This window comes from Eptesicus fuscus, chromosome 7 (assembly GCF_027574615.1).
Source record: "Eptesicus fuscus isolate TK198812 chromosome 7, DD_ASM_mEF_20220401, whole genome shotgun sequence".
In the NCBI taxonomy this organism is placed as follows: domain Eukaryota; kingdom Metazoa; phylum Chordata; class Mammalia; order Chiroptera; family Vespertilionidae; genus Eptesicus; species Eptesicus fuscus.
In genome coordinates, this window is record NC_072479.1 from 28,071,916 (window position 1) to 28,098,953 (window position 27,038).

A 27,038-nucleotide genomic window follows, 5' to 3' on the forward strand; every position below is an offset into this window, starting at 1 on the left:
GTAAATTTCTAGTAATAAGGAAAAACATCTGTACAAGACACTATTTTTTTAAAGAAAAAAATCCCCTTTAACTTACTTTTGATGGAAAATGAGAATGCATTTTTATTAGTTTCTTCATTTTGCAGATCAGAAAACTCAGACAGGTTAAGGGTTTTATTCAAGATCTCTACTAGGAAGTGGCAGAGCTATGACATGCATCCAGTCTATGTAGCTTCAAAACGAATGCTCTTAACTCCTGTACCATAGAGGATGGGGCCTTACGTCTCTCATCCCGCGCAGAGCAGCGCCCATGGGCTCCCTGGCCACGCCCTGACCTACCGATCCAGGTTTTTTATGTTATTGCTGGGAAAGACAATAAAAGGCAGAAAGATCCCAGAATGTCTGGACCATTTCAATAGTTGGAACAGAAGCTGGGATGGGTGAGCATCTGAAGATCATGTCCTCGGTAACCCTGATGAAAATCGAAGATTATCGCATAGATTGGCAAGAAAAGCTGCAGCTCGCATAACCACAAAAAGAAAGGAGAAGCGCTGCCGGTTACCGGATGTCAATTCTGTCGTTAAAAGCCTCCCCATAGAAGAAAAAGATAGAAGTGATGAGAACTCCATACGCACTTTCTCTGGGACAGTAGTGAAGAAAAGGATGAAGCGATGCATGAAGAAAGTGACACTGCAGGAAAGACGTGAAGGAAGAACCGGAGCTGCACACACAGAGGGAGACGGAAGAAGGAACAAGGACTGTAGACATCCCTGAAGTCCTGAGGAAGCTGGAGGACGATTGCTATTATATCAACAGGAGGAAAGAGTTAGTGAAACTTCTGTGCCAAACCAACACCTTAACTGTACTGGGATCCAACCCGAAGCGTTTTGCTACGAGGCCTCATGCCAGCAGGCTGCCACAAGCCCACATGAATGTGCATTGTACCCCAGCAGAAAAGAACGCTCACCTTTGTCAGGAGATGGTGGGTGGATTAAGGATAACCTTTGATTACACTCTTCCACTGGCTTTGCCGTATCCATATGAACAAGGTCAGTATATAAAGGTGACGTCCACATTTTTCCTTCCCATTAAGGAAAGTGCCACAAACACTAATAAGAAACAGGATGAGAGATCAACCAAAAAACTTGCATGCATGCATATAAGCCTAACCAATGGACACAGACAACAGGGGGGTGAGGGCATGAGCGGGGAGGGGGGGAAAGTGTAAAGGGGGGTAATGAGGGAATAAGGACACATATGTAACACCGTAATCAATAAAGAAATTAATAAAAAAAAAAAGAAACAGCATGAGCTCTCTCCCAGCCCACCTTTGTTGAATCCATCTACCCCTTCGTCCATGCAGAGTCAGCCCGCCTTGCAGTCTCTGCGCATCCCTCTGCCAAAAGTCTTAGCAACTTGTTAGCTCAGCCCAGGCGCCTGCGGCAGGACACAGCAGGACATGTCCACCATCACGTCCTGCGCCTAGAAAAGAAGACACCTGTGCATAGCAGATCGTCCCCACCTGTTCCCGTGACCCCGAACAAGGAAGGGAGTGCGGTGTGTGCCAGCTTTGAAATCAGAAGAGCTAATGAAATAAACAAGCTCCTCTCCCTGAAACTTGTACCTGCCAGTTACCCTCCAGGTGACCTGTGGCCTCCACCTCTTACATTCATGGGGCACAACACTTGTGGTTGAGTGTTCCAAAAATCTTGGAAAGATCTCCTTTTCTGTGGAGAATCTAAAGGCTTTCCTAGAGCACTTTGATCTCTTTCAGACGCCCTCGCAGAGTCCCAGAGTCCCAGAGTCCGCCTGCCTGGGGGCACGCTACAGCACCAAGAGCCCATGGTGATTTACCAAAGTTCCCATGGCTCTGGAAGAACAGCCTCTCTGCCCGGCTTGGCACTCTAGGCTCCCAGTGGGGAGCTGGGGAGAGAGTGGGAGAAGTGATGCTCACCCCGGGGGCGGGGGGTGGGGGGGGCTCTAGCAGAGGGCCCAGCTATTTGAATTATTACATACCATGGTTACTTCTGTTAAGGAGTACTTCCTTGGTGCTTGAACAGCCTCCAATATCTGACCTTAGCCACCGTACACATCATATGTGACGGTGGGAAAAGAGCAGCTATGTTCACAGTGAAACATTTATGAAAATGTACATAGGTTAGGCTGTTTCAGAACACGTTGGGGTTGGTAGCAATAGCCACCGTTTTTTAGTTACTTGTTACCACTAGTAAAATTGTTTTGCAAACTGTTTTCATTCTTATGATGACACTGAGCAACTCTAACAATTTTTAGTTTTCCTTGAAAACTGCAAAGTAGTCCTAAATTATTTTAGAGGGAATTGATATCAAAGGCAAAAGAAAATTTGCAGCTATAACTTTATTTTTGATGACCTAAATAAAAACATTGCTTGAGTAGTTTCAGATTTTACAGCTGTACTTCATTGTGTAATGTTATGGTTACCATTCTGTAAAACGTTATATATATGTATTTTTATGTTCTGAATAAAGCAGAGACCTCCTCACCAGAAGCAAAAAGGGTTTTCTATCAGAATACATGTTTTAATGTTTTAACCTTGTTTGGCTTTTGAGATAAACTCAAACACAGATTAAGTACTTTTCATTTGGTTGTGAAAAATATTCATTCATTTTTTTTTCATATCAAATGTAATGTACCATTTCCATGTTGATTTTTCATGTCAATTTAAATATCTATGAAAATACACCTTTTCTATATATTTTGGTTGAGCTTCATACTCATAGATAAGTAAAAGGACACTTTGTGTTCTACCATCAAAACTTATTTTACACATTTTATCTTTTAAGAAAGGTGGAGATTGTATGGAATCTTTCTTCTACGAAGATTTCCTGTTGATTCAGAAAGAACAATACATTCTGAATTTTTTAAAGTATAAGTTTTAAAAATCTGAAAAGTATGAATCTCATACAAATGTATAGTAGGCAAGTATCAGAGATAGGCTAAATTTATTAATGAGGGATGCAGCAGAATTATAAAGCTGTCCAAAAGAGGATAGAAAAGAGTGCTATCCTATCTAATAAAAGAGTAATATGCAAATCGACTAAATGGTGGAACAACCAGTCACTATGATGCACACTGACCACCAGGGGGCAGATGCTCAACGCAGGCCCTGATCACCTGATGTCCAACAGGAAACCGGGGGTGGCTGGCAGCAGATTTGGGCAGTGCCAGGCCAAGGCCCTTGCCCCGCAGGTCACCCCACACACAGAGGGTGACAGGCGTTGGGGGAAAGGGCTGGTGAACAAGCGGGAACAGCCAACCTCTCGGTCCCTCCCCCCCGGGCCAGCAGGCTCTGATCAATTGGTGATATTCTACAGGGCAATAAAACCATAACCTTTTGAGTAATATTTCTACTAGACAAAAATCATTTGTATCACACCCAAATAAAAAATAATTTGCAACTCACTCTTGTTTTTCAATATAACATCTAATTTTTCAGAGTATGGGCCTAACTAATATTAAAAGTAAGTTTTAAAAAATGCCTTCTTCCAAAGAAGTGAAACATCTTTGGGAGGAACTATGCAATGCTCCAAGATATCACTGCAAATACATGCAGTCAGAGTTGGCCTATAATCCCAGTTTTAAAAAAATTAGTACTTTGTCTAATACTCTGTGTCAACACTTATATGCAATATTTTATTTAGTTCTCAAATGAATATCAATGAATATAGGCCTTTATATGAAACTCTGATTATTTCCTTATGAGAATCAACTTGGGTAAAATAGTTTAACTATTTTGAAGGTTATTGATGTACATAGCCAGATTCATTTCTATCAGGGATATTATCAATCTGTACTACTCATGTAGATAGTATACTCTGACCATCATACTGACAGACTTGAGCATTATCATTTTAAAAATCAGGCAATTTGATAGATGCAAAATGAAATCTCTTTTCCAGTTACCTACAATATCTGGTTACTAGTAAAGTTGATTTTTTAAAAAAACACGGTTTTGTTCTTTTCTTTTAAAATTGTTATTTGCTTATTTTCCTATTTAGATGTGAGTGCCCATGTTGTGAGTCCTTTTAGCTTTTAATGTCTGAGGGACATTAACCCTGTGTTTTAATTCTTACACATCAAAGAGCTTGTCATGAACAGTGTTAATAGAATATTTTATATGAGGAATAACAACATCATAAATGAGACTCATTTGTGCTAACTTGAAACTCAACATAAGATTATACTAATAAAGATGTAATGTTTCCTCTTGTTCCATTAAAATTCCTTTATTGAAAAACGTTTTATATGAAAACTATCTGTACAAATAATCTTAATAAGGGTGGAGAACCGAAACTACAGGAAACAGGTATTTGTAAATACAAAATTCTTTGCAAATTGACAGCAGGCATTATATTAATAAATAAATAGTATAACTTTAGGTGATTGTGTTTAGAACAACTAAGAATAACTGGGTGATCATCCACAATAGTTTAAATCAAAATTTTTTGTGATGTGCTTGTAAAAGAAAATCAAGAACTGAAACTGATGTATATCCAAGATGGGTATATATATATGTATTTTTATATAAAAATATATGTATTTATATATATATGTATATCACCTGGTGAGTGATATACATATATATATATCACTTATATACAAGTACATTATAAATAAATAACACATTTTAAATAATATATAAATTGCATATATGTATACATAGGTATAGACGGTAGATATTGGAGGAAAATTTTGAGCTCTGTAGATTCCTTAATAAACCCGTTCATATAAAAGGATAGTCATTTTTGGTCACTTTCTTGTTGTTTGATGTTGTTGGGGATGAGGCTAGAGTCCCAAAGAAAGTGTGAACCATCATGCTCTCTGCCAGGGTCCAGAGACCCACTAGCCCAAAGTGTGATTCCCAGTGAACCTACAGTCCTTTGACTTCCTTCCCTGGCTCCCTTTGCTGAGGAAGCCGATGATTAGATGCTTTGAGCCAGGAGTGGGAGGAGGGGCAGCAGGGAGGGGATTAGGGAGAGGAAATCCTAGAAAAAATATCCTGGGAAAACTCAGCAGGCCCTCATCTCCGTGAAGGGGACCCCAGGGGGCGCAGCGCTGGCTGCCGGGGTCCTGGGTTCGAGCTAGCGTGGGACCCGGTGATGCCTGCCCACCCCTCGACCTCCACTGCACTCTTCGAGTTCCCTGAAGTCCTCCAGGCGCGTCCTGTCACTTTACCAGTTGAGTGAGGGGCGGGAGCAAACTTTTGGCTCTTCCTTCGAACTCCCAGGCCCCCAAAGGCCCAGTAAATGCCCGAGATGAGGCAAGGGCTGGCGCAAACCCCTGGGAAGTCGGACTCCAAACCCCGACAGGTTCCCAGGCCAGTGCTGCGATCAGGGGCCCTTCGGTCCTTCACCTTTGGGAAGATGAATGAAGAGCGTGGAGGAGTGGCGTCGGGGGCCGCTCTGAGAACCGTGCACTGGGGACCTGAGACCCCCGGGGAGCCTGTGGCCACCCGCACTCCGTCTCCAGCGGCGCTCCTCCTCCGCAGACTTCCCCGCACGGACACCCCGGGCAGGGGATTTTCCTGTGGAATCCGCAGGCAGAGTTCTGGGCCCTCACTCCAACTTGCCAGATCAGATGATTTTCACCGACTGGAGCTGCTGGGAGGTGGGGGGTATTTACTTTTAATCCTTTCATGTATGCTCAGTTCACCTTGTGTGGTTGGGTGTGGAAAGGAGGGAGGGGGGTTTCCAAACCAAGTGAAATTCTCATTCCATGGGTATGAACCTGCCCGTGCGGTTGGCAGTTCTTAAAGTTTAGCAAGTCTGCAAATAAGTACAGAACACAATAGAGTCCCCCTCCCTTCCTCTCCTTTTTTTTTTTTTTTTCTTTTCCTGCTTCCAAATGCTTTCTTTGAGGCTGAAGCTGGGCAGGTCTCCAAAGGTGCAGCAGCCACAACAATCCCGCAGTTCAAAGTTAAACAGCGGTTGCACAACTTCCAGCAGCTCTCTTAGCCTGCTGCTAATGAGCTGAGAGCCAGGGACTTCTAAGGAGGTGAGCAGGAAGCTTCCAGTCCTCCTCCCTTCATCAGAGAAACCCAGGCACTCCTACCTCCCATCCTCAGAGAACTTGGAGATAAGTTCTTGCTGTTCAATTGCCTGGCGACCATGGCTCCCTTTGGAAGAAACTTGCTCAAGACCCGGCATAAAAACAGGTAAAGTCCAGCGGATGTGTGCTGCGGAGTTTGTGTGGAAGGATGTGATTTGTTGCAGTTGGGTTCTGGTGAAAATTGTTCTTTGGGGACAGAGCCCTAGGGGTTGAGGTCTTGTATTTGTACTTGACTGGTGAGGATATTGCTTCAGAACCAGTGACTGCAGTGGCCAGGGCAAGGATCTCTGAAAATAATGATTTCTTTTTTTAAAAAAACTCATTTTTCTTCCCATTGGCCAGTCATTGTACCACAATATCACCAAAATTTCTCTTTGTGTTGCCTTACATATTTGAGAGTAGTAGGCTAGCAAGTTTCATTTTGTTTTAAACAAAATTTTAGTGTGTTATTGGAAGAGTTAAATGTTTATGAATACATAAGTAAAATTAATTAACCACTAATTAGAACAAAAAACACAGCTGCTGATACAATCCTGAAACAATGCTTTGGCTGTCCTTAAAGTAGGGCAGACCTGAAACTTGAAAAGTTCCTGAAGTGAAAATACTCTGTAGAGAAAGTTTTCATGAACTGGTTCTTTAGAAAATGTTTGAGAACTTTAGGTGGTTTCAGGAGGATTCAAACAGCTGTCCTCCTTAATCCTTATTATTAATATTTTACTTTGATTTGGTTTTCTTTGCACTTTCAAGCCTGCAATGCCCATAGTGTAAATAATTTCTCTTTATCTTAGTCTCTCTCTCTCTCTCTCTCTCTCTCTCTCTCTCTCTCTCACACACACACACACACACACACACACAGATTTTTTGAGTCAATATGTGTGTTTCAGTCCTATTCAATGTTTTATTAACACCTCCAATGTTACATCTCTATGCCAAAAATGTGAGGATAATTTTATACATGGGCTGTACTTTTTAATATATTTATTTTGGCATAAAGGCTTTTCCACAGCTCTTCTCTCAGTCATTCTTGTTTGTACTTGTAATTTACTTGTAAATTTAAAAGCATACAATTAGATGGTAGGAAATGATACAATTATTTTAAAGTGTCTGCATAAAAATATGGGAGTGATACAACTTTAAAGTAAATCTCCATAGTTTAATTTGTATATGAATGTCTATTTGAAACATTCTGTTTTTAACTCATTCCAAATGTATTCATGATTTAGTTGACTAAGTTTGCTTAAGAAACTAAAACAGCAATAATTTATACTATAAAATTTTCTGAACCAGTTTTATTTGCTAATAACTTACAGTAGACCACAAATATGGTATATCTGGTAACTGGTGAAACTATGTTAAAATAAATAAATGTGTTTGGGTATTATTAAAAAAATATGTTAGTGATGGTTATCAAAAATAGATTTGTATATTAGTACATGCAAAATATTCTAAATTACTCCCCTTTTCAAAATAAAATCCTTACTACTTTTTAAATGATTATTCAGTAGTATTATTTATGAGTATGTTTTTTTAAATGCTGTCAAAATATATAGAAATTTCTTCGGGAAAGTTGATGGTTTTATAAGACAAGTTATATTTCTGCCATACTGATCTTTTTTAAAACTTCCCAGGTAGTTCAGGATTGTTGTGCGCAGGCGCGTGTGTCTGTCTTTTGTTTTTTATTATAAATTCAATAATTCTGTCATTGGTATGCCAAATAACAGTGCAACGAGGCTTTGCACACTCCCCTGTGAGTTTCCCTCAGGGGCGTACCTGTCCACTTTCATTACCTCCGTTTTGCTACTGCTCTATCTACTCTGCCCATAAAACCAATTTTCGTTCAAGGAGGTGAGTACGGAAACATTTTTTAATACAACATTTTCTATGCAAAATTATGAAAAAGTGGAAAGAACAATAAAAAATGAGGAGTTTCACAGTATTTCAAGTTTCTCTGAGCAAATGAAACGGTGCTCCAAAAGGTGGTGCTTTATTATGAATGTGTTTTCGCAAAGGTGGTAAGTGATGATACTTTCCTCTTATAATTGAGAGCTTCTGTTTACAGGTCTGTATTTTTCTAACCCTTCAGACAAATTTAAACCACAGTGATAGTCGAGTCTGTAAAAATAAGGGTATTTCAAACTAAGCAGTAAATAAGCCTTATAGTGGATTGAAATATAATTAATTTATATTTATTTTTTCAGTATTTAGTATTGCTATTGATGATATATTTTTGTTTTCTTCTGTTTTATTTTTCCACCTGTTTCTCTCTTTCTCCCCGCCCCCCCCCTTCCTCCCTTCCTCTCTCTCTAAAAATTGATGGAGAAAATATCCCTGGGTGAGGATTAATAAAAAATAAAAATTCTGGTAGATATTTGATATAATGCAAAACCCAGGGAAATAGACAAATAATTAATTGGATTTGGACACCAAGTTAATCCTACCATACCAGATCATCTTCTAAATTTAAAAAATATATATATTTAATTAAAAAAATTAGGAAACAGTATTCAGGAAATTTGAGAATAAAATATATGGTCACAAAATGATTGTCTTTGGGCAAGCAAACTCTTCATGCTTTTAATTTCTAAGTTTCCTATAAATAAAAGAAATGGAGCCAATCTAAAATTTGTTTACAATCAGAATTAATCTTTAAATTTCTCTAACTTATTAGTATTTAATAGCGAGAGTAATTTTCAGAAGAGCTTTTACTCTCAGAAGATGGGTCGTTTATTTTGGTTCCAGAATAATAGAATGTTCTATGACTGAATCCTAAAGATCCATGAAGACCTTATGCAACCTCTTATTCAACATGAAAAATAAAAATGTTAGAGATTCTAGATATTTTCTTTTCAATAAATTATGTAAGATTCTGAAAGTGTTTTCTAAAAGTCACTAGATAGACATTGTTTCTCCTATAAAAGCCAAAGAAGCAAATAGTGAAGCCTAACTTGACTTGGCATTCATATGGACCTTCAGTCACGGGATTTAGATTATTAGCCTTTTCAACTATTCACATAGGTTCCATTTGTGGTCCTGATCATCTTCATATTAGATTTGTCAAAATAATGATTGTTTTAAAAACTATTGCTACTAAATAGCAACCGGCAACTTTTTTAAAAGTTCAGAAAAGTAGAATGCCACTATAAAGCTTTCAGGGATACTTGGTTGTGAGTTGTGATTCCTTGGGGTTTTCATTAATAAAATTTGAGGTCAGAGAATTGCTTGGACCTTTTACTAAACTTTGCTAGAAGCAGAAAATTGTCATAGGAAAGCAGCATCCCATATGTTCGCTTGAAATTTAAAATAGAATAGTTTAGTTAGGTGATTTGTAAAAGGAAATTAGCAGTGATTATGATAGGATCTAATCTGGTTAACACGGCCTTATCACTATTGTTAAGCACTATTTAGTCCACTCTTGACTTTCCTTTGGCTTTCCCTATGCCTATGGATATGTCTATCGCAGGTGATAAGAAATATTGTCATAATATCAACTTGAAAGTAAAAGTCTCCAAAAATGTTCTTGTAGTAAATATATTAGGAATAAAATACAGCTCTCTTGTTTATAGTTGATACATAAAATCTGCATTTAAATTTGCTTTTGAATCAATTAGAACATATCTGCCAAGCTTTTTAAAACTAGGTGCTTCATATTGCTCCCATAGGTACATCATGCCATAAATGCTTCATCAGAAGGAAGAATTAAGTTTTGTGGTTAGAAGAATTAAGTTTTGCTGGCAGGATAGATATTTTCTCTGTAATTAGAAGTATGGTAATTCGTGAATTCTGCAGAATGGGGAGTTATTATGTAATGTTTTGTTTGACCTTCAATGAATATTTAAAATGGTCCCAAAACTGGATTTAGAAATGCCAGATATTTGAGTAAGAACATCTTCTTAGTTCCCAGGAGTTCCTGAAAAAATTTTCCCTTAAGAATACCTGGTAACTTGAGTAGTTACTAGTTGGCAGCAGACAGCCCATTCAGAACAATGAATGGAATGTTCTATTCCTGGCAAAACTATCCTGAGAAAGGTAGCAGTGGTGAAATTGAGCTCTAGGTTAAATCTTGAATTGTTACTCAAACAACTATAAGCTGACTTAAAATCACTACATAAGATGTGTTATAATGCCCTGTACTAATTCATGAAACATTAAGGTATAAAGTTCTTAAATGGATTTTTTTTTTTGAAAAAAAAAGTTTTAAAAAGTCTGTAGCTGGTTAACAATTTTATTTACAAGGAAATTTGATAGTAGCTTCAAGTAATTCACAAAATGTGGCTCTCTTTTTATTTTAGTTCTGAAGGTGGAAGAAAGTTGAAGTGGGGGCATGAGTTTACCTCTTTCAGGTGCATGTGGATTCCAGTTCTGGAAGAGCAATCTCTTTGTCTCTAACACATTAGTTTTCTAAAGTGAGGCAATAATCTACACCAGGTACATGTGGAAGGCAAAAGTTCAGCATACTTCTGTGTTCTAATATTTTTTAATGTATGTTTGCTTAGGAGTTTTTAAAGACATCTTTTTGGCTAAATAAATATACACAACACATATACTATTGGTTTCTTAAGAATCAATTATTTAAAATATATTTTTATTCCATTCCTGTGGAGCCTGTTGTAATACTACTTTTTAGAGGAAGTTTGCATAGTTGTTGATTATAATGTAAAGCAACTGCTAATGTGAATAGTCAACCAGGGGTAAAGTTATTATTTTGTGTGAATTGAATAGAGCCTTGGGAAGATGCTTAGCACTGGCAAGATATTTTAAGGATAAGGATAATCAATGAGAATTAAATATGCTGACAAAGAAAATTATCCTGAAAGGCTTATATCTGCAGACTATAGAGCCCTCTTGGTTTGAATAAATGGATTTAATATATACTCTTTAAATACAGCTGATCACTGTACAGAACTTGAATCACAGGAATAGAGCAGTATGCTTGATGCATGGGTAACTTAAAGACTGAATCCAGAAATTCAAGGTTGACATCTTTTTTTTTTTTTTATGAATAGTAGTTCAAAATATGTAACTATTTAAATTTTTTACATAATGTTACTTTTTAATTTGTCCTTCTTGTTGAAAGTATTGCAGATGTTCCCCCCCTCTTTTTTTTTTCCCATTGACCCCCTCCATCCCTCCTAGGCCTGATCACCCCTCAGGGCTTCTCCAACTCCCCCTGCTCCTGAGGGGCGATTGGGGCTGGCAGCCGCCACTCCCACCTGCTGCTGACACTGGCCCAAATCGCTCCGTGCAATCAGCAGGTGCAAGTGGGGCCAGCACCGTGAGCACGTGGGAGTGGCAGCGGGAGCAGGGCTGCAAGCAGACAGGGGACCAGGAGCCACAGTGGGAGGGGCTGGGCAGGGGCACGGAGGATGGGCTGAGACCTGCCCCTGTGCTCACCCCAGCCTCACGGCCCACAGTTCCTTTCAAGGTGCACATATTCATGCACTGGGCCCCTAATATGCATATAAGTTATTTGGTTGATCTCTCCCTACCCACCCATCCACATCCAGTCTTCCTTCTGATATTCCTCAGTCTGTTCAATGCTTCTATGTCTCTGGATCTATATTGTTCATCAGTTTATTTTGTTCAGTAGGTTCACCTCTTTATATCTCTGATCCTAGGCTCAACACCTCCTTTCTGTCAAATGGTGAAGGGCTATATCTGACAAAAATGCTGTAAAACGTATTTTAGGAATATTGTTTGGGTTTTGGTAGCAAACAAACCAAGGTAACACATTCTTCACTAGGGATACTGGTATTCAACTTCATCTCCTTGAAAACAACTGAGTATGTGTGAGTGAGGTTTGGCAGACAATGGTGGGTGGCTACTCTATACACCACTGCTGAATGTGAGCATTTTGTCTTTCTTTTTAGATAAGAGGAAAATATGATTGTGAAACATTTATTTTCTCACATGAAATGAGAAGTTATGCTCTTTGTATAAGATAATCACAGTTATGAGACAAAGGGAAAATGTTAGGAAGAAAAATATCTTAAGAATTCCATCTCTTTATTTACATAGACCTTAGGTCATATCTCAGATATGCCATTACTAATTGTATGCCCTGTGGCAAGTACTTAATTTTTCTAATACAACAACAACATGCAAAGGTAAATCCAAGTTTGAAAATTAAAGGATGTGCTCTTTAAGTAAATAATACACAATTACGAATAAAAATATTGCTAAGGTCATTCCGGGGTCTTGGAAGGCTGCTGTGCAAATAAGGCAGCCCTTATGCTTAAGTTCATTAGTTTCAGGGTAAATCCACCTCTGTGCCAAGCACTGCTTTAAATAATTTACATAATACTTAAAATAATGCTGTGAAGAAGGAGCTATTATTTTCTCTATTCTACATTTGAGGCAATAAAGACACAGAGGAGTGCAACAAGTAAATTCATGCTTTTTAACCATTGTGGTGTATGGCCTATTTTGGACTAAATTTTGTCATCTCTAAAATAGACTTAATCCTATACCATCAAGAAATCTAACTTTATATTAAAGACAATGCAATACTAGGACATAATAAAAGCTTAATAAATACTTACTTCTTGTTCAGCCCTGTTGAATTAAAAATGCTATTTAAGCCCTAGTTGGTTTGGCTCAGTAGACAGAGCATCAGCCTACAGACTGAAGGGTCCCAAGTGCAATTCTGGTCAAGGGCACATGCCTGGGTTATGGGCTCGGTCCTCAGTAAGGGGCCTGTAAGAGGCAGCCGATCAACGATTCTCTCTTATTGATATTTCTATCTCTCTCTCCCTATTCCTTCCTCTCTGAAATCAATAAAAATATATTTTTAAAAAATGCTATTTAATACTTAAATGTGGTGTGATATTTTGGGTTTTGAAATGTCAATCTTGATACTCTAAAACTTCTGTATCACCACTGATCTCTTTTCCTCCTTGGATATAGAGAAGTCAATTATAAGTTAGTGAATAAAATTAGAAATGAATCTATAAATATTTTATAAAACTATCTCTGAATCCTGATGAAAATATGAATTCTGACATCTTTTAGGTTTAATCCTCACACTTTTTTGAGCCAAATTGTAAGACCATTAATGATTTTGCAATGCATAAAATAGTTAAGGGATATTTCCTTATTGTCTTTGTGAAGTTTTGATAAAAAGAAGGGATACATAATTTAAATATTTTAACCTTACCTTTAATAAAATGAGAGATTGAATATTTAAGGTCCCTTTAATGGCTAAGCTTCTATAATTCTAAAGTACCCTCTGCAAATTAGAGTTTAATTCTCTTGTCCCCCTTGTTTACCTTTTCAAGATAACTTTAGAAAATAGAATTATAAGAAATTTATTTTAGTGTGATTTCATTTTACCTAAGACATGATGATGCATTGTAAAAGTCAAATATGTTTATTTCTACTTACAATCACATGTGATTAGTTTATAAATTATTTTTTTATCTAAAACTAGCGTTCCTATTGCAGGAAGAATCCTGCAATAGGGTTTCCTGCTGCACTCTACCCCGCCCCGCCTGGGCTCCTCCCTTCTCCCCCACCCCGCCTTCTCCACCAGCCCGCCTGCTTTTCTCCCTTCTCCCCCAGCCCCACCTGGGCTCCTCCCTTCTCCCCCGCCCCGCCTTCTCCACCAGCCCTCCTGCTTTTCTCCCTTCTCCCCCAGCCCCACCTGGGCTCCTTCCTTCTCCCCCAGCCCCGCCCCCGCTCCTCCCTTCTCCTCCCCCCGGCTTGCTTGCTTTTCTGAAGCTTTGCTCCCTTCTGCAGCTCTTGGCTTCTTTCTACGCTGTCTTGATATGCAAATTAACTGCCATCTTGGTTGGGGTAATTTGCATACTCCTCCTGATTGGTTGGTGGGTGTGGTTTAGCTGGTGGGTGTGGCTTGGGTGTAGCAAAGCTGAGGTCAATTTGTCTATTATTAGGTAGGATATCTAAGAATTATTGAGTATTTGCTATCTGCTAACCATAATTTTAAATTTAGTAATACAAATATATGAATGTTATGAGTAGTTATCTTTTTACTTTAATTCTTTAGGGTAGTTATCTTTTTTATTACATTTCTTTAGAACCAGTAAACTCTGGATTTGGTATTGTATCAGACATGCAAAGACACACCTCCATTCCTAAGAGATTAAACTCCTAATTGAGAAAACAGCATTATAGTTCAATATCTCATGAATGAAATTATTTTTAATTCACTCTTTCATGGGAGACTACCTTTGACAGGGTAGATAAAAGCACAATCTTTATCACACAATTAAGAAAATGAAAGCATAGTATCTTGGGGTTGGAGAGGGCTATTTCTCTGTAGAGGCAGTGCTCAATAAATGTTTTTGAAGTGGAAGTATATAACAGAGAAGTAAATGGAGGTAAAGGAAAACAAAAGGAGCATCATCACAATTAGCATTTATTAAACTCCCACAGTTAGGTGACAGGCTTGGACAAGAGAAGGGAACACAATAAGATGTATAAAAGTATGTAGGAGGGGGCTGAATCACCCAAAGCTAAGATGGACTCAGATAGGATAATCAAAAAAGAGGAATCAGGAAGCAGGCAGAAATATGATCAGTTTGGCGACAATCCATAATCTTGATTATGTTAGTAGAAAACAACATTTTACAGTTGAAGAAGTGTATAGAAAAATGTTAAAGATGTGTTTATGACAAGCTGTATTAGACTTACAGTCAGCTGTAGTTAATTGCTATTCATTCTAATAATCATATTAAATTTGTCAGATTATCATTTCTTAGAATTGAGTTATTCTACTATTTTGTTGATCTCTTGGATTTGAATTCCATTAATGCATACAGTGGTCTAACTTCAGCAAGTGATAGGAGTTTTGTGTCTGAGGCTTATTGGTATACTGCACAGTGTATGCTTGTTTCCTCAACCAATGATTAGGACATTGATAGTCACCTCAGATGCCTTTGGTTACTCTAATGCTCCTCCTTTACTCTGACTTTTTTCAATCCTCCTGGAATTCCCTGAAGTATGGATAACTGAGGGTACTTATGATCTAGTAGCAGGGTATTAATTTGGGGAGACCACAGTCTTTCATAGTAGAGTCTGAGGATACCTATTTTCAGCTCTGCACATAAGACCTTACATTTGCCTGGAAGTTCGAGAGATGCTATTAAAACCATGTCTGTTTCCACTAGTTAGACATATAATAACTATAATCTCATATGAAGAAAGGAGCTTTACACAATTAGAAAAAGTCCTTACTGTACAAAGCTATGGTGAGCCTTTGAGATTCCATCTTTTTTACTAGTGCAGGCAGTTAGGCAATGGGACCATGATGTATTAACTTTGGTTTCTTGACTGCCTGCTTGTCTACTCTAGTATTGAAAGTCAAATAATTTATTCCTAGGACTACTAAAATAGGCATGAAACTTAGACCAAGTTACTTATTTTAAAAATGCTGATTACTTTCAGTGGTTCTACTTTTTTTGCTGTAATCACAGTTTAGAGGATTAAGTAAAATGGCAGTTGGTACTATGTAATGCTTTATGAAGTCTGGGTAGACTTTTGTATTGCTTTCTTAGCACCTAAAAGCAAAACATTCAGGAACTATCCCACTCTGTCATATTTGCCATCTACTTGTATATATCTGGCTTGTTGTGACACAAAATGATGGTTATTTGATGACTTTTAAAAATACAAAAATATTAAATGAACCCCACACCTTGGCAGGCATTATGAGAGAGTAAAGATGAATCAGATATAGATCTTACTTTGAAAGAATTTGCTGATTAGTGGACACACAGACATACATAAATAATTAAAATGCAAGGCAGGCATTTTAAAGTATCATAATAAAATTTATGTATTCAACAATAAATATTTACTTCCTAATATGTGCCATATGTTATTTTAGGTAGTGGAAATAAAATAATGGGAAATAATAATGAGATATACAGTAAGGACTTTTTCTAATTGTGTAATAAAATAATGAGATAGTCTACTCTCACTGAATTTATAATGCAGTGGTAAACAGGCAGACAATGAACAAACAATAAATGAAACAACTTATTGTTTCAAATACTGTTTGAAACAAGAAATTTTAGATAGTGGTTATTATTAGGGGTCACCAGGGAGACAGAATTTATGGGAATTCAAAATTGAGTTGATAAGGGCAGTAGAAAGTGTCAGGATGGGGAAAAAAGAGTCACTGATAATAATAATTTTGGATCTGAGTAACTGGAATATAGTGTGTCATCATAAGGAACAGAAAAAATGGCAAGGTTAATTTGTGGAGGGAAGAACATCAGGGTGAAGAGTGAAAAAATGCAAGGTATCATTTGAATGTTTCCAAATATTCCACCTCCAAACATCTGGTGTTTAGACATGCTGCACCTGAGATGGGACTGTGAAAGCAGCCTTTCATCCAACCTACTTTGATACCTCCTGATATCCATATGGGGCTGATCAATGTGGAACATGCTGCACCTGGAAAAGGGCTTTAAAGACAAAACACACTGGTTTCCCAGTGAGGGCTTTCAAGCTGACTAACCCTATACTAAACCCACCCAATTTCCATGGAGCATTTAGTAACCATCCCTTTAGTGATCCTTTAGTCATTACCTTTGGTTGAAATTACCTCTAAACAGGGCTATCACTTCTATGGGACTGGAAATTTTTTTCTGTTTAATACCTTTTTTATCCCTTAGAGAGTCACATACAGAATCATTGTGTATATACTGGAGTTCAAAGAATGTTTTCATATTTAAATAAATAAAATCTAGATTTATGGTGCAGGGAAGGCATCTAGGTCAGGAGTTGGCAATTTTTGTGTGTGTAAAAGGCCACATACTAAATTTATTTCAGTTTTGAGGGGACATAATCTTACCCTCTCAGCTACTCGACTCTGTCAATGTAGTGTGAAAACACCTGCAGACAATAGATAATTGACTGTTCATGACTGGGTTCCAAGAAAACTGTATTTACAAAAACAGGTGGTGGGACAGTTCTAACCTCCAGGCTCTAGTTGACTGAGAAATTCCCTTCATTTGTCTCCTACCCCAATTATAATCCCACATCCCTTATACCACCCCACCCCTACTCCAAAAATTAAAAGAAACATTTATGACATCTACTATGTTAGACACTTAGACTTCAAAGATGAAAGACTCTGGCCAGGACCTGACTGAAAAACTATCAAAAAATACAAGGTAGAGCTGCTATTACTTAAAGTCACTGGGTTCTGTAGAAGCATTAAGAATGCAAACTTGCCCTAACCGGTTTGGCTCAGTGGATAGAGCGTCGGCCTGCGGACTGAAAGGTCCCAGGTTCGATTCTGGTCAAGGGCATGTACCTTGGTTGCGGGCATATCCCCAGTAGGGGGTGTGCAGGAGGCAGCTGATCGATGTTTCTCTCTCATCGATGTTTCTAACTCTCTATCCCTCTCCCTTCCTCTCTGTAAAAAATCAATAAAATATATTAAAAAAAAAAAAAAAGAATGCAAACTCATTTCAGTCTGAGGTGGTGGAGGGTAGGGTATTCAGAGAAGGTAAGGGAATTTTCCTAGAGGAAGCAATATTTGAAGTAGAGTAAGAGTTAATCCAATGGAGAAGGAGCTAGACGGGTTTTGCAGACAAAGGGAACAAATTGTAGAAACGCCCAGAGTGAAAACAAAAATATGGCAGGTATAGTTCAGTTCTGTCTAGTAATCCATAGGGTGGTCTATGTGAAAGTCAGGCTGCCCTCATGTTAGACCTGTCAGATATCAGCAAGAAGTTAGGAATCGCTAGATGAATGTGCTTGGTTATGAGTTGGGGAAAACAGGTCATAGAAGAAATCCTAGGAGCAGGCAGGAGAGAGAGGCTGAATGGGGGGGGGTTTGGATGAGAGAGAGAAGAGAAAGGGTGAAATGGAGAGGAAGAGAGGTAAAGAGATTAAAATTAAAGGTCTTGGAATCTATTTAAAATTTTAATCAAGGGGGATACACAATTAGATTGCAGTTTAAAAGGGAAGTCTGGCAATATTATGATGCAAATGTGAAGTGGGCAAGAGTTTATAATATAATTTGTAACAGCTTACTACAGCCATCTATTGTAAAATAGAGTTGTCTGAATTGTAGTAGTAATCATAGAAATGAGGGCACACATTTGCGACATTTGGAAGAATAATATTACCGGGGATGAGAGAGAGAGAAAAGAATTGAAGAAGACGTCCAATTTTCAAACTTGAAAAAGAGGCACGGGGATAATGATTACATTCAGTAAGATGGGAAATCAGGACATGGAATAGTTTGAGATATGATAGGATTGGATGATGAATTAGTTTTGATTTGTCAAATTTGAAGTGCCCTGGGCTATACAAATGTAAGTACCAAGTAAATGTGCAAAAAAAAAAGAAGTTGGGAACATGGGTCTGGAATTCAAGGGCAAAATAATTGGATTTGGGAACTATTATCATACACTTGGTTGGTAAATGTGTGGGCGATATTACAGTCCCTCATAAAATGTGTATAGTGGAACAAGAAATGAGTCATGGAAACCTGGGGGATGCCAATTATATCAGTTATCACTGCATAATAAAACATCCTAATAATTAGCAGCTGAAAACAAAAATGTATTATTTGTCAAGATTTTGTCGATAAACTGGGGTGATTCTTCTGGTTTCACCTGGCTCTCTCGTGAGCAGTGGGTTGGCTGAGGACTAGGTTCAGATGGGACAACAGATGGCTGGGTCTCTCTCCATACAGTCTTTCATCTCAGGCTTTCTCATCAAACCACAGCCTCAGTTCGGCTGCAAAGGATCTGTGGCCATTCCTGCATGACACCTACATCTGTAGAATGTGCAGAGGAAGTGAGACCCTTGCAGGAACTGAGAAGGAGGAGCTAGAAAGGTAAAGGAAGAACCATGGAGAGTGCAGTCAAGAAGTTAAGCAATGGATTGCTGCAAGAATGGAAGAGAAAGGTCACAATGCATAATGTAACAAAGAGGTCAAGTCAGATCAGTGGCAAAAATGGCTATTGGGTTTGACAGTTAGGAGAGCTCTGATAAACAAGAAGACTTGTGTTGGTTGGGCATGGGGAAGGGTGGAAGTCATTTTATTATGGTGGGTTGTGGCTTCTGTAAAGTGATGAACTAGAGAAAGTAACTGTGGGTTGCTATTTGTGTTTGTGAAAGAAAGATAACTGAGTGGAAGATGTGGTCAACTCATATTCAGGATATGTGACAGGGTAGTAGGAAGGACCAGAGGGAAAGGGAGAAGATAAAAAAAGAGATTAAGAAGGAATAAACCATAAAGTAAAGTCCTTGAGGAGGTGGAGGCAGTGAAATTCAGAGCATATTAAAGAGTTTAAAATGTTGGGAAGTAAATGGACATAGATACTTTTGATATAGATAACTAGTGTTTTTCTCTTATAGATGATGTTTTCAAGTATCTCCTTTTTCCTTAACAAAATTATATGACAGGTCCTCGTACATTCTTGTTTCTACAAGTTATTAATTTATTGTTTCCCTTTAGGTAATTTATTTATGACTAATGTGAAGAGCTAATTATTTTAGATAAGTTTCCAATTGGAGGTCACATTTTATTACAGTTTATTACAAAGTATGTTCAGAAAATCGGGGATAAAGAAGCTTATCTGGTGCCTTCAGCTATCCTACTGCATAATTCAAATTCATACATATTTCTAGTGCCATTCAAATATGCCAACATAGCTCAGAATACATTTAGAGAGGAAAGAGCAGGTGGCTGCAGGCAGATACAAGCTGAAAATCACCATCACTAGGGAATATATTTCACTAAGAACCAAAACCAATTGTGGACTTAGCTGCCAAAAGGAAAACAAATGCTAATCATTGATATAACTACAGCAATCATTAAACTAAATACTCAGGCTAGGGGATTTTCCTTTAATAAATATACTTATGCTTTTTTGTTATGAAATATTTCTCTCCAAAGTACAAATCAATAAGGGAACTTTAGGTGTTTGCTAGTACAGGTAACACTGGGAAGTAAGCACTAGAATTTTCAATGAGATTAAATATTTTCTCAGCATTTCATTTGGCAAATACAACATGTTAAATATTTGCATTTTGATTATAATCAATTTCCGGAATCTGAACCATGAGCTTAGTTTACTTAACCCTCAGTAGTCTCCAATACACATTCTTTGCACATTCCCTTCCCTTTTCTCTGTGAATGGGAATTATGTACTAGAACTACCCTGCAGTTATGGAATGTCCAGGGTTTTCCTCACCCTCCATGACTGGCATATATTAATACTTTCTAGAAAATTAAGCTGCCATTAATAGAGCATATAATACCGAATTTTTCTATAGATATGTATATATACATATATATGAAATTTTAATTTTCAGGGTATCTTAAATTATAGTTTTTACTATTGCAGTTATGTATAGAATATATTCTGAAGGAGCCCAATTTGAAAACTATTACAATAAAAGTTAATGGTTTGTGTTTAGTGAAAACTATTTGATCAAACTACTTTTCATGCTTCATTTATTAACACAGTGATTCAAATTTTCTTAGTGACCTAAGAAAGATGCATTCTTTGTGGCTCAAAGGTTGTGTGATTTTCTCTTCCACAGACTGCAGCACTGTGGTCCCCAAAATGTTACTTCAGAAACCATTTGCAGATAACCAGAGTGAGCTTGTGGCCCAGAACTGCCTCAGTATTTGCCTGCTTTATTAATTTTAATTTGCTTAAACTTTAGTGTGTGTTTGTGTATGCACACACTCACACACACTTTAAAGAAAGACAATCAAATGGTCATTTAACATTCCCTTTTCAATTTTATGTACAGTGTAGGGGAGAAAAAAAATACCTCAACCTTCTTAGGTCCCTGGGTAGGTCTGAAAATTAAACTGACACAAATAACAGGAAAAGAGCATACACATTTATTGTAAGTTTTTCATGACTTGGGAGCCTTTCTAAGGAAATGAAGAGCAAAAAATAAACTGGTTAAACCTGCATATTTTTATGCTAGGCTTGATAAAGAGTGAACAGGTCATGTAGTAAATGGAGGAAACTTAGAAAGTCGTGATGTTGGATTCTTCTTGTTCCTCTGTCTTCAGAGATAACGGTGCTCATTTCCTCCAGGTATAGGGAGGGCACTTCTCGCATAAGGGTGTTATGACCAGTTTCATGAAAGAGGCGTGTGTGGAAAGTCTGAAGGAACTTCCTGCTTCTCCCATTTTCTCACTCTGTCAGCTAAAAATACTCAGCATATCAAGGTGCCATATCTAGGGCTATTGTGTCCTGATTCCCACTAGTAGTATATTTGCTTTACTCCAAATGCCATCACTTTTCCTGAGGTAATCAATTTTTAAGTACAGAAAATAGCCAAAACAAACTTCAAATAGATTAAAAAAAAAGTCAACATAACTTTTAAAGGCTGAAAGAATGGGAAACACACAATACCTTAGACAAAAAATAAATAAATTTATGAACAATTCTCTGAAACTTAAATAAACCTGAAACTCTCTCTTAGGTTGTTATTCAACATCTATTCTTTCAAAAATTAGAATTTTTATATAAAAGAATCCATGAATATATATATACATACACACACACACACATACACAGTATATTATGTGTACTAAACTGAGTGGCCAGATTATTATGATCTCTGAACGCATAATAATCTGGCCACTCAGTGAGTGTGTGTTTGTGTGTGTGTGTGTGTGTGTGTGTGTGTGTGTGTGTGTGTGTGTATATATATATATATATATATATATATAGAGAGAGAGAGAGAGAGAGAGAGAGAGAGAGAGAGAGAGAGAGACATGCTTTGGTTACATGACAGAAATGTTGTTTTAATTTTTTTTATTAAATACTGGTGGCTTGTGAGAAAAATGACATCTTATTTCATATAGTAAAGAAAATCGCTGAATTTGTGCATTGAAAATGTTTCCTGTAAATCATGAATCTTGTGAGATGTCATGCTAAGAATGTCAACTAAGTTAAGCCTGTTTTCTCAATAGGTTCATATATCTGACTCAGATTTCCTATCTTGTTTTCAAAGAGAAAACAATGAAATATGTTGATCATTATATTAGGCTTAATAGAGAGTTGATCAATGACTTGATTCAATTCTTATTTATCCATATTATCCTTATTTTCTTTATTTTCTTGTTATCTTTACTTCCCCCCACTTATTACCTGAGGGTAGTATTGAACAAGTACTTAATCTGTTGTTCCTCCGTTTCCTAATCTGTAAAATGAGTTTGACAATAGGACCTATCTGATAAGGTTGTGATGAAAATGAAATGAGTCGATATGTATAACAGTGTCTGGTACATACTAAGCACTCAATAAATGTTTGTTATCCAATGGATCCTTTTACACATACTCCACTTTTCTTCTCCCGTTCATGTTCCTGGCCTCTAGTCACTTTATTAGTTTTTAAGTACCTGTTCCTTAACTAGCAGGCCCACACATAATTATATTAAATCACAATACTAAAGGGTTTTCTTACAGACAGTTTCCAAAATCAGCATCAATTAAATCTCTTGAGGCTCATTAATGTAATCAGACATTATACAAAGGGTTATGGGAATTCAGAATGAATTGAAGACATTGAGGTCAACTTCTATGTCATTTTTATTATGTATTCAATATTACTTAACTTTTATTATTGCTATTACTTTTATTTTTTGAAATTTTATAACACATTTGTACAGAGTATATCTCATGATTTTAAAAAGTGTTTAACATGGTCTTAAAATTTTAAAATCTCTCTCTGAGATATATTTTCTCCCTCCTAGCTGTATGACAAATTCCTGAACATAAGGATAATCTTATCTTCCATATAATTTATCTTCAGCATTTATTCACATTTGCCAAAACTATGGTTCCTTTGACAAATGAATGGTAAAGCAACTCATAAAAATTCATATACCATAATTCAAAATGGATCATTTATTTGGGATTAAAATCTGTGTCCAGCTGGATCAGAATATCTGCGCAAGAACAATTTTTCACTATTTTTCTATTACATTTATCAAAATACAGGACACATAAAAAACATCTGTTTAATTCTGGCTGTTTTTTTTTATATTGCTTTGGATTGCATAGTGATGTGATATTAGGGTAAAATAAACTTTTATCTTTTGAGGAATATAAATGTGTTTTGAGGTTAACTAAAAATTTGAAGGGCATTACTTGTATTATGTGTTAAGAAAATATTAGGGACACAATTCTCATTTCCTTATGAAATGAGAAGTTTGACTGAAAAGCATTTATTTACTTTCAACTGCATGGAAAAAATATATTTATTTGGCCAAAAGACTGATAAAATTTAAAATATTAATAGCCCTTGCTTTGTATTCAGCAATGAGAAAGTACAAATAACCAGAATTTTTTATATCTTGGCCATGCCAATTCATTTGAATAATAGAGACTTCAGGACGTATTACAGTGCAGATTGTTATATTCAGTGTTATTTTATTGCTAAGAAATTGTTTTTCTTTATTGATTAAGGTATTACATATGTGTCCTTATCCCCCCATTGTCTTCCCCTAAGATATTTTTAAAGACTGTTTCTGACTTACCTAGGTATAGCGTCCATGCCTGCAATGCCCCTAACCCTTATGAGGTGATAGCAGTGATTTTTTTCCCCTCTCATTTCCCAGTTGTCTCTGAGACCTTCTCTTTCATCCAGTAAAGAATGCAGGTATTATCTTGTCTTCCTCTAGAAACTTCCATTCCTTTGTCCCCTTTGTTCGTGGATTGCAAAGAAGGGGTAAGAGAGAAATAGACTGGAAATCCCTTCTGCTGACTCCCAACTTCCTATCCCTTCCACTATCGCCTTGACCATTCCCATCATTTTATTCTAAATACACTTTTTTACTCCCCTTCCCAAAGTTGTCAGCAAGATGTTCAAATATTATTTCTTAATGAAGAAGGGAGATTTACTAGTCAGTGAATGTACGTTTTTTCCTGTGCTAAAGTTAACCTTATTCTGAATAGGGTTTGTGTTTCTACCACATCTAAATGCAAATATTAGTATTCCTTAGGACCAGCTCTGGGATCAAAGGAGGGAAGTCCAGTTGTGCAAGATTAATAATAATAAGCATAGTGATTGGCTATAGGGTGAAAGGAAAGAAAAAAGAGTTCCATTTTATTCCATTAAGTAGAATGCCAACTTTCATCCTTTATTTTAGACTACTTGAGATTAGAAATGTCTCTCTTGTAATTGGCTTCCATATATTTTACTATTAGTTTCTCAAGATGGAAGGGGAAAAAAAAGCCAAGGTGAAGCTGCAATGTAGGTATATTTTGTTATAAATCTGGAACAGGATCGTTCAACAGCATGACTACTGCCATTTTAGGCTGGATAGTTCTTTGCTGTGAGGATACTATTCTATGCATGGTGGGATATTTATGTTCCTGTCCTCTACCCACTAGATGCTAGTAGCACCCCCAGACTCTAATCTGAAAAACAAAAATGTCTCTGCATTTCAAAAAGTCCCCCCCGTCAGAGTGGGGCAAAATCATCCCTGGTAGAGAATCATTGGTTTAGAAAAAGAGAATCTTCAGTTTAAAGAATGAGTAATGGTAATTTAAAGGAAACTGGAGTCTTTGGGTGGTGGGCCAGGACTCAGGTATTCCCGCTAATGCTTCATAGTTCCTTACCCTTCAATCTGATGTATGCTCCCATTAAATCAGAAGTGTGGTTCTGCAGAGTTAAGCAATAAAAGCTCCTATACGTGGCAGCTAGATTGTGTCAGTAGCATACTTTCTGGACTGTAAATAATTGTATTATAAGTTCTGTGAAAAAATGCATTCTAACATCCAAATATTTTCTATAAATATTTATAAACTAGAGTCCTGGTGCACAAATTCGTGCACGGGTGGGGTCTGGCTGGCCCGCCCCAATCAGGGCCAATTAGGCTGGCGGGGGGGAGGGGCCGTGGGTGGTTGGCGGGCAAACACCACCCCATGGTTGAACTCTCGGTTAAACTCCTGGTTGAAATCCCGGTCGAGGGGACAATTTTTATATTAGCCTTTTATTATAGACTTTTATTATATAAGATTGCATTATCACATAGGTTCTAAAGATAAAAATGCATACAGAGGCCCATGTATTTTCATAAGTATCTATAGCTTGTATTCTGATGTTCATATACTGGCATTTCTTATAATGTAATTATTCTTAATAATTTTTCATTTTAGTGATTCTTCTATTTTTAAAAGTAGAGTTAATATGAAATATTTGTCCTGATAATTTTATACATCAATTTTCAATAATGTAATGATACTCTTTGATTTAATCTCCTGCTTTACAACTTCAGTGCCTTTTTCCTCTCAACAAGTGAATTAACATGGACAGATATTGCCCATCTATCTCTGTCATTGCAAGGAATCCTTTTTCTGTAAATATACATTGTATGGGATCTTCAAATTAGCATTGAAATATCATATTCAGCATTTTATATTAATAGCTTTAAATATAGATTTAAATAGCTTACTTATTCACTAATGCTTTGTGCATAATAATTACTCAATAGAAGTTTGTTGAAGAAATATTTTTATGAATGTTGCATTTGTATTTATAAGCCAGATTATTTAATTTTGTGTAATTATATTTGATTTATTAAAATTATTTATCAATGGGGATATTTTTAAGTTTCTGGTCGATAATAGAGTAAAGCAAAAGTCTCATATTTAATATTCACTATTAGTTCAGAGTGAATATAGAAAAGTACCTGTAAGTGAGGGTAATACATGTTGTTAAAGTGTTTTATTTAGCATATAAATATTCTTAACTTTATATATACATATATAAAAAGTTGAATATAGGATTTTTTTTTTGTATGATAAGCTTCATTAGCACAATCTTTTTTTAAAAAATATATATTTTATTGATTTTTTACAGATAGGAAGGGAGAGGGATAGAGAGTTAGAAACACCGATGAGAGAGAAACATCCATCAGCTGCCTCCTGCACACCCCCTACTGGGGATGTGCCCACAACCAAGGTACATGCCCTTGACCGGAATCGAACCTGGGACCCTTGAGTCCATAGGCTGACGCTCTATCCACTGAGCCAAACTGGTTAGGACCAGTTAGGGCATATTAGCCTTCTATCTTACTTTATAATAGAGTAACATGCAAATTGACCGCACCTCCGCTATGCCCATGATTGGGCCTGCGAGAGGCAGGGGGCGGGACTCCGGGTGCCTATCTGGCAGTTGAGAAAACCAAGATGGCGGCCGCCAAATCCTCTTAGTTCCCTGGGTCCTGGGGAGCGATGACAACCCTAGAGGGGCGTGGTCGGGAAAAGCCAGAAGCCTCCCGGGCTGGATCGAGATGGGGGGGGCGTGGCCGGGCACGGCCAGCAGCCTCCCTGGGTTCCCGGGACCCATCGCGACCCGGGGGGGCGTGGCCGGGCACGGCCAGCAGCCTCCCCTGGGTCCAGGGCTGCATCGCGACCCGGGGGGGCGTGGCCGGGCACGGCCAGCAGCCTCCCCTGGGTCCAGGGCTGCATCGTGACCCGGGGGGGCGTGGCCGGGCACGGCCAGCAGCCTCCCGGGGGTCCAGGGCTGCATCGTGACCCGGGGGGGGCGTGGCCGGGCAAGGCCAGCAGCCTCCCGGGGGTCCGGGGACCCATCGCGACCCGGGGGGGCATGGCCGGGCACGGCCAGCAGCCTCCCCAGGGTCCATGGCTGCATCGCGACCCAGGGGGGCGTGGCCGGGCACGGCCAGCAGCCTCCCCAGGGTCCATGGCTGCATCGCGACCCGGGGGGCGTGGCCGGGCACGGCCAGCAGCCTCCCCGGGGTCCAGGGCTGCATCGCGACCCGGGGGGCGTGGCCGGGAATGGCCAGCAGCCTCCCGGGGGTCCAGGGCTGCATCGTGACCCGGGGGGGCGTGGCCGGGCACGGCCAGCAGCCTCCCCGGGGTCCATGGCTGCATCGCGACCCGGGGGGGCGTGGCCGGGCACGGCCAGCAGCCTCCCCTGGGTCCAGGGCTGCATCGCGACCCGGGGAGCGTGGCCGGGAACGGCCAGCAGCCTCCCGGGGGTCC

At 38.3% G+C, this 27,038-nt stretch overlaps 1 protein-coding gene and 1 pseudogene across 1 annotated transcript in view; both read left to right on the forward strand.

Moving 5' to 3' along the window:
• Positions 1–249: 249 nt before the first annotated feature.
• Positions 250–1,828, forward strand: LOC103288145 (male-specific lethal 3 homolog; annotated as a pseudogene).
• Positions 1,829–5,273: 3,445 nt separating this feature from the next.
• Positions 5,274–27,038, forward strand: part of RASSF9 (Ras association domain family member 9) — a 38,808-nt gene continuing 17,043 nt past the window's right edge. The window contains exon 1 of the mRNA XM_054718424.1: positions 5,274–5,632. Within this exon, the coding sequence (XP_054574399.1) occupies positions 5,274–5,632 (359 nt within the window). The remainder of the gene's footprint in view (positions 5,633–27,038) is intronic.